At 40.3% G+C, this 15,271-nt stretch overlaps 1 protein-coding gene across 4 annotated transcripts in view; it reads right to left on the bottom strand.

Moving 5' to 3' along the window:
• Positions 1-15,271, bottom strand: part of HAVCR2 (hepatitis A virus cellular receptor 2) — a 41,455-nt gene that overhangs the window by 12,684 nt on the left and 13,500 nt on the right. For 2 of the 4 annotated variants that reach the window (XM_082453942.1, XM_082453943.1), the window contains 4 exons: positions 13,896-14,234; positions 12,926-13,093; positions 5,919-5,959; positions 4,118-4,244 (listed from right to left, as the gene is read on the bottom strand). In XM_082453942.1, coding sequence (XP_082310068.1) covers positions 4,118-4,244; positions 5,919-5,959; positions 12,926-13,093; positions 13,896-14,234 — 675 coding nt within the window. Of the gene's footprint in view, positions 1-4,117; positions 4,245-5,918; positions 5,960-12,925; positions 13,094-13,895; positions 14,235-15,041; positions 15,268-15,271 lie in introns of those variants that run through there. The other 2 variants (XM_082453944.1, XM_082453945.1) reach the window with 2 other exon arrangements.

Raw genomic sequence — 15,271 nt, 5'->3', positions numbered from 1 at the left:
ATGAGCTAACTGGAAGCAAAGATTGTTTAGGGAAATCTGGTCTTCCTATTAGATTGAATTAAATCAAACCACTGATATGCGTCTTGATTTATTACATAAGCTATGCTAAAAGTAATAAAGATGCATTTTTCATATTTAACAAATGTAGGGAGTGCCCACTACGTGTCTGGTAGTATGCTAAGCACCAGGGACACAAAGGTGAACTATGAGCCCTGACATCATGAAACTTGTCTTCTAGTGAGAGAGGCATTTGAGAAAAAAAAAGTAAATGGGAAAAATAAAATAATTTCAAATTGTGATGTAATAGAAAGAAAAGTATTGCAGCAAAATGGATGGACCTAGAGATTATCATACTGAGTGAAGTAAATCAGACAAAGACAAATATTATATGATATCACACATGTGGAATCTAAAAAATAATACAAATGGATTTATTTACAAAACAGGAACAGACTCACAGACACAGAAAACAAACTTATGGTTACCAAAGGGGAAAGGGGGGGGGAGGTAGGGATAAATTAGGAGTTTGGGATTAACAGATACACACCACTATATACAAAACAGATAAACAACAAGGATTTACTGTATAGCAAGGGAACTATATTCAATATCTTATAATAACCTATAATGGAAAAGAATCTGAAAAAATATATATATTTTATATATATATGTATATAACTGAAATCACTTTGCTGTACACCTGAAACTAACACAATATTGTAAATCAACTGTATTTCAATTTTTTAAAAAAACAATAATGCACTGGAATAGGTAATCAAGAAGGTAATCAGGAAAGAATTCTCAGAAGAAATGATCTTTAAGCTCAGTTCTGAAAGAAGAGAATGAGTCAGCCAAATGAAAAGCCGGGGTGAGCATTCTGGATCGAGCAAAGCCCTTGTAAAGATAGTGGTGAGTGGCTGAAACTGAAAGCATGGCTGGAATAAGAGGGTGGCACAAGGTAAGGTCTGAGAGGGAGGCTGGGCTAGATACTACAGGACCTTGTAAGTCATAATCAGGAGTTTGGATTTTATTCTAAGACATAGGAAATAATTGAAGGCCAGAAATATGATCTGACTGGGTTTTAAGAAAATCACTCTGGCTGCTATGTGGAGAAAGAATTAAAAGGAGGTATGAAAAAATGAGGAGGTGAGTAGAGAACTGCCTCAGAGTAAGGTGGTGAAAGAGATATGCAGAATTACGAATGGATTTTAGATATGATTTGGAGAAAGTGCAGGAAAGTGAAGTTGGATTGTGTATTAGGAGTGATGAAAGAGGGGATTCAAGGATGGCTTCTGGCTCTCTGGCTTAAGCAACCAGATGTATGATGATGAAACACTATGATGAAGAAGATCAGGGAGAGGGAGGTTGGCTTCTAAAAAGGTGGAATATAGACTCTAGAGCTCCTTTCTTGACACAATGTGGGACACATCTAAGTGGAGATAACAACTGGACAGCTGGCCAATCAGTACCAACACCCTTGAGTGCTGGAGAGAGAAATTAAGGATGATATTTAAGTCTATGGGAATATAGGTCATCATCATCCAGAGGGCATGGAGAGAATAAAAGGGCCAGCCCTGGGGAATCACAACATCTAAAGATCATGCTTAAGAAGAGAAAATAACAAAAATGACTGAAAGGAGTGGCTAGTGAAGAGAGTGGTGTTTCAGAAGCCAAGAGAAGGAAGACTTTTTAGAATGAGTGAGAGTCAACTTAGTTATTGCTGAAAGATGTTCTACAATGAAGACAGAGGTATCTATGGGATTTAGCAAAATGGAGGTCACTGGCGAGTGTGACTGAAACTATTTCCATGGCACCTCAGGCGTAGAAGCTAAATTGGGGGGGGGGCGGTTAAAAGAGTGCGGAGGGGTGAGATGTAAGGACAACTCATCTGAGAAATACGGCTGTAAAGGAGAGCAGAGAAATGGGAGCAGCTGGAGAGAAATGTGTGAATTAGGCCATATTTTTATGCTAATAAAAATAGCATAAACAGGAATGGAGAGAGAGATGATTCTGGAGAAAGTGATCAAAGGAAGAACGAAGTCTTGGCTAAGGCAAAGTGGTTGAAACAGGCTTTTAATGCTTCATCAGTGCAGTGAGAGGAGAGGGAGATTTGAGCAGCAGTGAAGTATGTGATGCTCATCTCAGACAGTGCACTAGAAAGACACAGGATTGCTGGGCATTACTGAGTACCAATTTATGGCTTTGATGTCATGACTTAAAAACCTGGCTTTGATGTCATGACTTAAAAACCTATCACCTTGGGCTTCCCTGGTGGCGCAGTGGTTGGGAGTCCGCCTGCCAGTGCAGGGGACACGGGTTCGTGCCCCGGTCCAGGAGGATGCCACATGCCGCGGAGCGGCTAGGCCCGTGAGCCACAGCTACTGAGCCTGCGCGTCTGGAGCCTGTGCTCTGCAACAAGAGAGGCCGCGACAGTGAGAGGCCCGCGCACCGTGATGAAGAGTAGCCCCCACTCGCCACAACTGGAGAAAGCCCTCGCACAGAAACGAAGACCCAACACAGCCAAAAATTAATTAATTAATTAATTAATTATTTAAAAAACAAAAAAAAAAAACGTATCACCTTGGTTGTATGATTTTCTCCAGCAACTTCTAGGGAAAAGACTGCAAATCGAATACAACTTTCCCATCTATTCTTCTAAGTAGTCACGTTTTGGGAGTAATCATATGTGTGTACAAAACATGACTTCTCCCACTCCTCATCACCCTCCTTCCATACCCTTCTACACAAACCAGAACAGTCCCTAATATCCAGGCTTTGGCAAAACTCAAAAAGTGGGTGTTGTCATTGCTCCTTATCAACCTGTAGACTCCATATTCATGTGGTCAATTCCCAAACTCCACTGCTATCTCTCCATAAACCCAGGTAAGTGGGGGTGAGTAGCTTCTTCCTCTGAACAATCCATTTACCATTAATGGCAGAGTAACAAAATGGTGAGCAAGACAGCCCCAGTTTCAAATCCTCTATCAATTAACTGTGTAGCTTTGGGCAAGTTACTTAACCTTTCAGCACACTGGTTCTCCAACTGGTAAATGAGAATAATATTAGTACCTTCCTCAACAGGGTAGTTATGAGGATTTAATGCACATAAAGCACTTGGCAGCTTCAAGCCACAGAGGATGAGCAACTCATCCCAGTTTTCCCTGGACTGTCCCAGTTTTAGCACTGAAAACCCACACATTAGGAACCTCCTTCAATCCTGGGAAAATTTGGAATGGTTTGTAACCCTACACAAGGTTGATGTTTATGTATTAGTAAGAAAGGCTGATAAAGTAACAGTGGTATAAGGCCTTGGCCTCTGCACCAAAGAGAAGAGAATATATCACAGTTGTAAAAGTATGTGAGGCTTTCGGGGTGATGGAAGTGTTTGGGCATTGATTGTGGTGATGGTTTCCTGGGTGAAACCATCTACTGAAATTCATCAAGTTGAACACACTTTAAATATACACTTTATTTAAATCATCCTTAATTTTTTTTTAATAAAGATAAGTAACTTAGAAATAAAATATGTGTGCTGAGTGCCACAATGGAGGAAAGTACAAACGCTGCAACTCTGTGCATGACCCAGTGTTAAAGGAACCTGCTATCCCTCTTTAAAGAACCATGTCTGAGAAATAAATAAGATAGAAAAACGCACAGAAGAAAGTGATTGTCGTTGTTGTGCTTCCTAATAAACCTGGACATATTCATGAATTAAAAGGTTATTTTCTTAACAAAAGATTAAAAAACAGGTACTAGAATCAACCTGCTTGAATTTGAATTCCAGCTTTGCCACTTACTGATTGTGAAACCTTGAGAAAACCTTGAAAGTTTACTGTCTCTAAACGTTACTCTCCTCTGCTATAAGAATAGGGATAACAGTGCTATCTACGTTATATAAGATGGTGACAAAGATAAACATAAAACATGCCTGTTACATGGTAAGCACTGAATAAAAATGAGCTATTATTATTGTTGAGGTTTGGAAGAACTAAAGAGTATTTATCCTAATCACTTGTAGGTATAAATATAAACTAATAGTTCTATCTTAGGTTTGTGTTTGTTCCTATATTAACAGTTCCTTATCAGATGGAGAGAGAAGCACCATCAAATGACTTACATTTGAGAATTAAAGCACCAGAGACAAGAACAAGAGCCAGCCCAGCAGAAACCCCTGCTCCGATGTAGAGGCCTATTCTGGTGGTGGCGCCCAGGTCTTGTAACTCATTAGCCAGTGTGGATATTTCCTATGGAAACACAAACAGAATTCCAGCAAATGACCAGAAATCCACTGTCCGACCAGTCAGTCTCATGACTTATGCATGGGACCATCCCTTTCACAGTATCTCAGGAATGCAGGGACCTTGAAATGACTCATGATCTGTCCCCTTCCAGACAAGCCTCAAACCACCCAAAGAAAGGGATTAGCTGAATCTTTGGAGTTAGCAAGGGAATAAGAGGTGCCTGTCTGTGCTGTGGGTGGAGAAGCAGCCTTAGTAAATGGACTCCCCTTTCCTAAAATAAAAAGTGGGGCCCTGTTCATTGACAATTCCCTGGTGTTCCCAGGCAGTTTCAGAGTGGTCTAAATTTGGTGTCTTGCCATCTAACCCCAATTTTCAACGAAAGACAGTGATTTAAAAGCTAGGAATTTGCAGCCAGACTGTCTTGGGTTCAAATCCCAGTTCTGTCACCAAAGAGCTGTGTCATCTTGTAGAGTTATCAGGAAAATTAAGTGACGAAAACCAGAAAATGCTTGGCACAGAGCCTGGTACAGAATAAATCTCAATCAGTGGTAGCTATTATTGCTATTGCTCTAATTAATTAGATATTTTGTTAACTCAGTCACAGCAAACATACTGCTTCTAAAATTTCACTTCATGTTCCTCCTTTAAAAAGAGTAATGGTAAACACTTTTAAAACAACGTCAAGGAATTAAGTCTTCCATTTATTCAACAGACATTTACTGCAGGAGGGCACCGTGCAAGATTACTTGCACTAAGCACTGTGGGCACACAGAGGTACTGAAAAGGCAGACCTGGATTGCAAAGAGGACAGGACAAACACTAAATGCTTGACACGGAGTCAGAGATTGAGTTAAATGAATGCAGACCCCTGGATACGTCCTCAAAGAATTTTCCAGTCACTGCTCTCAGCTTGTTTTCTAATGCAGTGGTCCCCAACATTTTTGGCGTTTCGTGGAAGACAACTTTTCCACAGACCGGGGCTGGGGGCGATGGAGGGGGAATGGTTCAGGCGGTAACGCGAGCGATGGGGAGCACTGGGGAGCAGCAGAGGAAGCTTCGCTTGCTCGCTTGCTGCTCACCTCCTGCTGTGCAGCCTGGTTCCTAACAGGCCGCAGACCGGTACCGGTCCATGGCCCGGGGATTGGGGACCCCTGTTCTAGTGGTTTTCCCTTTTACTCTGAGAAGGTGGGAGACACTAAAATGGTGGTTGATTAAAATACTGCTTTATTTTTAGTTAGATACCTAAGTTCTTGGCTTAGAATATTCTTGCCTGGTGTCTTATCATAAATAAATAAATTTAAACAAACAATCCTTCTCATTAGGGTTGCAATGGAAGCAAGGAGAAACATATTCTGGGGTGATGGAGGGTGTCCGAACCCTCCACAGTGGTATACAGCTGTGAAATTTGAGAATAAGGACAAAATGCTAATGCTTCTTCCTTTTGGTTTTCCAGCACCTACTATGTGACAGGCACTTTACCTGCATCACCCCACTCCATCCTTACAACAGGACTCGCAGTTACAACAGTCATCAGCAACATGTTACAGCCAAGGAACCTGAAGCCAAGGGAGATTAAGGCATTTTTCCCTAAGGAATGAGTGGGCAGGAAGGAAGTCTAAAGCCATAGTTTTTTTCCTCTGAGTTGAGCATAAGGTCAGCTCACACACAGTTACTCACTGTTTGATTTTTATCATGGAGGGTCTCCAGTGTCTGTGTCTCTGCCACAAAGAAGAAAAATAGCCAGTAAAACAGTTAAGAATGCTTTCTTTTATATGAGTTTTTTTAAATCTTAAAAGCTGCCTATAATCCTATTTGAAATTAATTCTACTCCATACTCTTCACAATAATTAACTGAGAGACAAACAAAACTTACTGAACACTTACAAATCAACTTCAGGATGACCACATTTTTTTCATCCAGATGATGTACCCAACTACTTAGGTTCTATGAAATGGAGACTTCTTCCAGGAAAACCTATTTTGAATATGTGGTTTGTTGTGTCCACAGGGCCCTAAAGGGGTCTGCAAAATTCCAACAACACTGATGACACAGAAGCAGGCATTATAATTAGCCTTTTTTAGATCAAATAACTGTTCTTTAATATTTATTTTGTTCTTTTTTTTAATTGAAGTATAGTTGATTTACAATGTTGTGTTAGTTTCAGGTGTACAGCAAAGTGATTCAGAATATATATATATTCTTTTTCAGATTCTTTTCCCTTATAGGTTATTACAAAATATTGAGTATAGTTCCCTGTGCTATACAGTAGGTCCTTGTCGATTATCTATTTTACATATAGTAGTGTGTATATGTTAACCCCCAACTCTTAATTTAACCCTCCCTTCTCCCTTTCCCCTTTGGTAACCATACGTTTGTTTTCTATGTCTGTAAGTCTATTTCTGTTTTGTAAATAAGTTCGTATGTATCATTTTTTTTAGATTCCACATATAAGTGATATAATATGATATTTGCCTTTCTCTGTCTGGCTTACTTCACTTAGTATGATAATCTCAAAGTCCATCCATGTTGCTGCAAATGGCATTATTTCATCCTTTTTTATGACTGATTAATATTCCATTGTACAAATGTCCATCAACAGATGAATGGATAAAGAAGATGTGGCATGGTTAGACTCTGAAAGGTAACGAAAGTTAATTTTCTTTAAATTTAACATTTACTCATTAAGAGTAAGACAGGGTATTTTGTTCCCTAAAAAATTGAAAATAATAATAACTGTAACTATAATTTACCATGAACAGGCATTGTGCTAAATTATTCAAGGGAAGCATCTCATTTAGCATTCAAAACAACTATCTTAAAGTAGGGACTATTAGTCCCATTACACAGATGAAGAAGCTGAGAATTAGGAAGCTAAGTGACTTACCCAAAGTCACACAGCTTAGTGAATAACAGAAATGGCCTTCCAATTTAGGTCCACGTGGCTTTAAGCACACACTCTTAACTGTGCTGCCTCCAACAAGGCTCATCTCGGCACTGTGATTACGAAGCCTCCACACTGCCCAGCTGCCAGCTCACTTTCTTTCCTTTTTATTCATTTAGTTAGTCATCTGCCTATCCATTCGATGAACATGTACTACACCCCCACTCTATGCCAGGCACGGGGGACAGAACAGTGAACAAGATGCGCACAGGCCCTGACCTCGTAAACACTGCATTCTAAAAACCAATAAGTTGTCAGCTTTGGGAAGATTGAGCATGCCAACGTATTTTTCTGTGTGAGTCAGAGGCTCTGAAACTTCCTAAATGTCAAGGTCACTTTCTGGAAGCTTAGAAGTCTAAACCTTTTAATGTAGAACTGGTTTACAGACTCTGATTTTAATATTATAAAAGCATATTCTCAGCCTAAAGTTTAAAAAAAAAAAAAAAAAGGAAAGGAAAGAGATTATCTTCCACTTACCTTAGCTCCTATTTCCCAAAAGGAATTTAAAAACCACACTGGTAGAACTACTAGGTAAACATGCATCTTAACCACACACAACATTTTCTAGTGTAAATCCAGTTTCTGCTTCCCTATAATTACTTTTCTTGGCTTAAATGGTAAGACAGTCTAACTTTTTTTTTAAATTTCATTTTACAGTGGAAATGATCAATAAAACAGAGCACTGTTGGGTTATCACAGCTTATTTTCACATAGGTAGATATCACCCATCAAGATGAGTGGGACAGTTGGAGGAAGTTACAATGTTTTTCCTAGAGGACCCAAGACTGGGGGGTGGGGGGAGATGACAATGGGGGAGGCACATGATGATTTTAAAAGTATATAAATTTTTTTTTTTTTTTTAATTTATTTATGGCTGTGTTGGGTCTTCATTTCTGTGCGAGGGCTTTCTCTAGTTGTGGCAAGTGGGGGCCACTCTTCATCGCGGTGCGCGGGCCTCTCACTATCGCGGCCTCTCTTGCTGCGGAGCACAGGCTCCAGACGCGCAGGCTCAGTAATTGCGGCTCACGGGCCTAGTTGCTCCGCGGCATGTGGGATCTTCCCAGAGCAGGGCTCGAACCCGTGTCCCCTGCATTGGCAAACAGGTTCTCAACCACTGCGCCACCAGGGAAGCCCCAAAAGTATATAAATTTAATAGTTACAACCTAGCATGTATTATGTGCCAAACATGGTGCTTCACACTTTATGTGGACAATATCTTTTAATCTTCACCACAATAGGTAGGTACTATTATTTTCTCAATTTTCAAATGAAGAAACTGAGTCTCAGAGAAGTACTTTGTCCAAGATCACACAGCTATTAACTGGCAAATCTGAGATTCAAACCAAGTCTACCTCCGAAGCTAAGGATTCATCCATTATCCAGTCCTGCCTTCTTCAGGTGGAAGAAAGATTGCATTTATTCTGTGTTCAAAGTGGGTTTAGGAGCTTCAAAGACCCTTGGGACTCCTACTTGTTAAGGCTCCCCTCCACTTTATAGCAAGCATATTAAATGTACCCACATTACTCAGCCATAAAAAGAAACGAAATTGAGTTATTTGAAGTGAGGTGGATGGACCTAGAGTCTGTCATACAGACTGAAGTAAGTCAGAAAGAAAAACAAGGAACAAGACAAGGTTCTCCACTCTCACCACTATTATTCAACACAGTTTTGGAAGTTTTAGCCACAGCAATCAGAGAAGAAAAAGAAATATAATGAATCCAAATCGGAAAAGAAGCAGTAAAGCTGTCACTGTTTGCAGATGACATGATACACAGAGAATCCTAAAGATGCTACCAGAAAACTACGAGAGCTAATCAATGAATTTGGTAAAGTAGCAGGAGACAAAATTAATGCACAGAAATCTCTTGCATTCCTATACAGTAATGATGAAAAATCTGAAAGAGAAATCAAGGAAACACTCTCATTTACTACTGCAACAAAAAGAATAAAATACCTAGGAATAAACCTACCTAAGGAGACAAAAGACCTATATGCAGAAAACTATAAGACACTGATGAAAGCAATTAAAGATGATACAAACAGATGGAGAGATATACCATGTTCTTGGATTGGAAGAATCAACATTGTGAAAATGACTATACTACCCAAAGCAATCTACAGATTCAATGCAATCCCTATCAAACTACCAAGGGCATTTTTCACAGAACTAGAACAAAAAATTTCACAATTTGTATGGAAACACAAAAGACCCCGAATAGCCAAAGCAATCTTGAGAAAGAAAAACGGAGCTGGAGGAATCAGACTCCCTGACTGCAGACTATACTACAAAGCTACAGTAATCAAGACAGTATGGTACTGGCACAAAAAAAGAAATACAGATCAATGGAACAGGATAGAAAGCCCAGAGATAAACCCACGCACATATGGTCACCTTATTTTTGATAAAGGAGATAAAAATATACAATGGAGAAAAGACAGCCTTTTCAATAAGTGGTGCTGGGAAAACTGGACAGCCACATGTAAAAGAATGAAATTAGAACACTCCTTAACACCATACACAAAAATAAACTCAAAATGGATTAAAGACCTAAATGTAAATGGCCTAAATGTAAGACCAGACACTATAAAACTCTTAGAGGAAAACAGAGGCAGAACACTCTATGACATAAATCACAGCAAGATCCTTTTTGACCCACCTCCTAGAGAAATGGAAATAAAAACAAAAATAAACAAATGGGAGCTAATAAAACTTAGAAGTTTTTGCACAGCAAAGGAAACCATAAACAAGACAAAAAGACAACCCTCAGAATGTGAGAAAATATTTGCAAATGAAGCAACTGACAAAGGATTAATCTCCAAAATTTACAAGTAGCTCATGTAGCTCAATAGCAAAAAAACAAACAACCCAATCCAAAAATGGGCAGAAGACCTAAATAGACATTTCTCCAAAGAAGCTATACAGATTGCCAACAAACACATAAAAGAATGCTCAACATCACTAATCATTAGAGAAATGCAAATCAAACCTACAGTGAGGTATCACCTCACACCAGTCAGAATGACCATTGTCAAAAAATCTACAAACAATAAATGCTGAAGAGGGTGTGGAGAAAAGGGAACCTTCTTGCACTGTTGGTGGGAATGTAAATTGATACAGCCACTATGGAGAACAGTATGGAGGTTCCTTAAAAAACTAAAAATAGAACTACCATACAACCCAGCAATCCCACTACTGGGCATATACCCTGAGAAAACCATAATTCAAAAAGAGTCATGTACCACAATGTTCTTTGCAGCTCTATTTACAATAGCCAGGACATGGAAGCAACCTAAGTGTCCATCGACAGATGAATGGATAAAGAAGATGTGGCACATATATACAATGTAATATTACTCAGCCATAAAATGAAACGAATTGAGTTATTTGCAGTTAGGTGGATGGACCTAGAGTCTGTCATACTGAGTGAAGTAAGTCAGAAAGAGAAAAACAAATACCGTATGCTAACACATATATAGAATCTAAAGAAAAAAAAATGGTTCTGAAGAACCTAGGGGCAGGACAGGAATAAAGACACAGACGTAGAGAATGGACTTGAGGACACGGGGAGGGGGAAGGGTAAACGGACGAAGTGAGAGAGTGGCATGGACATATATACACTACCAAATGTAAAACAGATAGCTAGTGGGAAGCAGCTGCATAGCACAGGGAGATCAGCTTGGTGCTTTGTGTCCACCTAGAGGGGTGGGATAGGGAGGGTGGGAGGGAGACACAAGAGGGAGGGAATATGGGGATATATGTATACATATAGCTGATTCATTTGTTATACAGCAGAAACTACCACAACATTGTAAAGCAATTACACTCCAATAAAGATGTTAAAAAAAAATTTTTTTTAAAAAGAATTGCAAAACTGAAAAAAAAAATAAGTACCCACATTACACACTAAAGAAAAGGTGTAACTACACACAAGTTGACTTGCAGGTAACTAACTGAAATAATATTACAACTTATAGTCATGTCATTAAATACTAATTAATTTAAATTTTCCATTTTATTTTCATAGTTTGGAGCCATTGCCTTTCTTTAAGTATTTTCTCAGGCCTTTGAAAAGCTCAGAGATTGTAGGTACTCTGCCTATATTCCCAGATGCAAAAGATGGCTCCATTTCTGTTGCCCTAAAGGGAAGGAACAAACAAGTAAAAACTGAAGGGAAGGACACTTCTGGTGATGGTATAGACACTTCTAAAAACAATGCACTGTGTTGTGAGGAAGCTACCTCTCCATCTCAGAAGGTGTGTAAGCATACAGCGAATGCCGACTTGGGAGAGATGTTGTAAAGAACCTTGAAACACGAGATGGGAAAGTGGGATCCTTCAAGTCCCTTCTAGGTCTATAGTTGTAGGATTCTTTAAAATATAACAATGGCATACGATGAACACCTGTATGATTTGGTTAGCCCACTACGTGGGCGATCATCTGTTTCCACCATATTTAATTTCCTCACTAATTTCATAAGAGATGTTGGCTACCAGTGACTAAAGAACCACCAAAGATTCAACCTCTAGAGAGCTGATGTTAATATCTATAATAATAATTAATATTTGAGTGCTTTCTCTGGGCCAGGCACTATGCTGAGTGCTTTACATACATGATCACATCAATCTTTACAACAATCTTAAGACAAAGGCACTGGAATTACCCTCATTGTAGAGGTAAGGAAATTGAGCCTCACAGTGTTTGAGCAACATAACTGAGTTCATGAAACTAATACAAAAAGCTGACATTAGAACCCATCCTGCCTGTCACTGACGTACTTAACCACAATCTCACTCTGCCTCTGGATCTTACCGATAATGACAACAACTAACAGGTACTGAGTATGTACCATGATCAGACACTGGGCTAAGCACTTTAGACACACTTCCTTACTTAAATCTGAGGTTTACGAGATTAGGATTTGGAATTTACCTATTATTAACCTCATTTTACAGAATGAAAGACTGAGCTCCGGAGAGTCTGGGGAGACCAGGACTCTGACAGGAGATATTTAAGATTAACCTCCCTGACCAACGTGACCTGAGGTCTGCTCTTTCAACCCGATCTTCTCTTCCAAAGCGGCAGGGAAAAGTCCTTGTTGAATTACTTGAAGAATTTAGCTGCTCCTTCTGAGGTCAGAATCTGAGGAAGATGATGGACTTTATTCCAGTTAGAAGGGATTCTTGAAATCACCTAATCCAGATTACACCAAACACGGACTGGGGTCAGTTCATGAAAACATCACCAGTCCAGGAGTAAATCAGAAAATAATAAGGACAGTGTAATGAGGTTTTCATTAGATTAAACTTATTTAATTTAAAAGTGTCCTTTTTTTTTTTTTTTTTTAATGCAGGGGTGGCAATAGTAGAAATTTTTCTTTCCTTGTTTGGCAAAATACATAGCTCATCGAAATTCTTTTTGGGGGGTTGGGAATCCCAACCCCTGGGTGGTGAAATCCAAAAGTCTCTGAACCCATACCTCAGACAGAAGAGGAAGCTGCTCTCCAGAGAAGCGAAAGGCTTTGGCCCAGGTCTGAGGGCTACTCCTGACTAATTCAGAACCCTAGCCCAGGGCTCCTTTTTCCCAGCACAAATTTACTTCCACCACCTCCCTCACCTCAAACACTATCTTGGGTGCACAGTTTGAGAAAACTCAAACTGTTTTCTCATGTTTTCCCCATATTCAAAATCCTCTTAACTCAGAAACCAACTAAAGGCTTCCTCCTAGACCCCATATGTGATTACCTGAGCCCGGTCCCTCGGTGGGGAGCGTCCTTGGAAAGGCTGTAGTGATGTCCTTCCATGGAGTCCGAGCAGGGGTGACCTTGGCTGAAGACAGAAACCAATGTAAGGATGAGGCTTCTCTGAGAGCAGAGAGCTTGTTGCAGGGAATCAAAGGGGCAGCAGAAACAACTGTAAACACAACAAAAGAAGAGCAACACATGCTCAACTTCCAAACCTACCTGAACACCTTTGCTGAGAGTGTATGACACTCCAAATGTCTGACAGAGGTGTGTTACAGTCTTCATTATCACAGTCTAATTGTTAATAATGGAACTTACAGCCACAGTAAATGTTCTTCATCAAACATCTCATAAAATCCTTCCAGTGGCCTATAGGGTAGGTAGTATCATGTTTTATAGAGGAGGAGGTCACAGAGTTTAAAAAACTTGCCCAAGATTACACAGCTGGTAAGAAGCAGTGTCAGATTTGAACTTAGCTCCATCAGCCACTAAGTACATGCTCTATAAATGTTAAAACATGCAAGCACACGTGCCCCCTCTCCCCCACACATGCAGAGTCCAGTGGTTCTCAATCCTGGCTGCACATGGGGGAGAATCATCGGGGGTAGACTTTGTAAAACCCCGTGCTCAGGCTCTACCTCCAGAGACGGTGATTTTTCTGGTTGTGGGGTGGAGCCCAAGCATCTGTGGGAGTTAAAAGGCTCCCCAGGTGATTTTAATGACCACTCAGGTACTCAGACCTCTGATCTAGGCCTTTCCTCCATTCTATAGATCCTAGCCATGAGATTCAAAATAGATGGAGGGAATTAAACATGGCTGGGCACTGCTGGTGGGGCCTGTTAAACTTTAGGTCTTAGAGGCCCAACCTGAGGGCTTTAATTGGGAAGACCAGAGGTGAGAGCAATCAGTGTATTTAATATGATCCACAGGTGAATCTCATTCAGAAAGAAGGTATGCAAAGGTCCACTCACCTGGTTTGATGACCAACTCCAGGTTTGATTTTTGATCATTCATTGGGCCCGGGAATTGGATCCGGCAGCAATAGGTCCCACTGTCAGCTAAAGTTACATTCTTTATGGTCAAGGTCACGTCTCCTTTGCAGAAATTCCTCTTTAGTAGGTATCTGCTGGATGTCCGATAGCTCAAGTTCCTTCCATCAGTGCTGAGTACCAAACTGTGACATTCAAATACAGGGCAGGATCCCTTGCCCCAGCACACAGGCACGAGATTCTCAGGGGTGGTTGGAGAGTAGGTGCAGGGCAGATCAGCATTCTGACCCACCTCATACACGTATACTCCTTCCAAAGACTCTGCATAAAGAGGGAAGGAGAGCAATGAGGGAGGCTGGTCCATTTCAAGAAAACTGCAAGCAATGCCTTGCAGAATAAAGAGGAAACAACTACTGCTATCCTGTTTGGAGGACAGTTCACTACAGCAATGATTCTCAAACTTGAGGGGCACTGGAATCTCCAGGAAGCCTTGTTCAAACACAGACGGCTGGGCTCAACCGTCAGAGTTTAGAGTTAATTAATCTGATTAACTATTAATAAGAGCTCCTGATTTAATAGTTCTGGAGGGTGGGGGGGGCCCAAAATTTGTATTTCTAACAAGTTCCCAGGACATGCTGATATGGCTGGTCTCAAAACCTCACTTTGAGAACCAGTGCCCCAGGAGAGAACTGTGGCTGGTCCTGTGAACACCGAAGGGCAGTGCTGATGGAAATAGACAATCAGACAATGGGTAATTGTCAGCCAGGAAAAGAGCTCACCCATCTGGGCTAGTTGTCTGTTCACCAACACAGGGCAGTTATCCTAACACAAATCTCTTTTGTTTTTCAAGCACCAGGCACATAATAAATAAAAACCCTTGGCTGAATAATAAGTTAGTGTATGGCTGTTCTGAGGTTTAAAATTAATTTATATATATATATATATATGTATATATATGTACACACACATATTCGAACAGTATAAAAACGATATGAAAACTCTACTCCCTCTCCCTGCTCTTTTCCATTTCCCAGCTCCCTTTCCCAGAGTCTATTCATTAAGTAACATTCATGTATTCCCACTCCCCTGCAACACACACACACACACACACACACAAGTCCAATATACCCATTATTCTGCTCCTTGCTTTCTTCAATTAACATTGATGACTTGCAGACATCTCATATCATTACGTTTCATCAGCGTCGCTGTTAGTATCATGGATATATCATAATTTCTTTACCCACTACCCTACTGGTGGACATTTAGGTTGCTTCCAACCTTTTTCTCTTGCTAGCATTACGATGACCATCCTTGCATCTTTATTTTGCACTATCCAATTGCAAAAATCCAGACTT

Source organism: Balaenoptera physalus (assembly GCF_965194825.1).
Source record: "Balaenoptera physalus genome assembly, chromosome: 3".
NCBI lineage: Eukaryota > Metazoa > Chordata > Mammalia > Artiodactyla > Balaenopteridae > Balaenoptera > Balaenoptera physalus.
The sequence above is the reverse complement of the archived record's forward strand: the minus strand, read 5'-3'. Positions and strand labels throughout refer to the sequence as shown.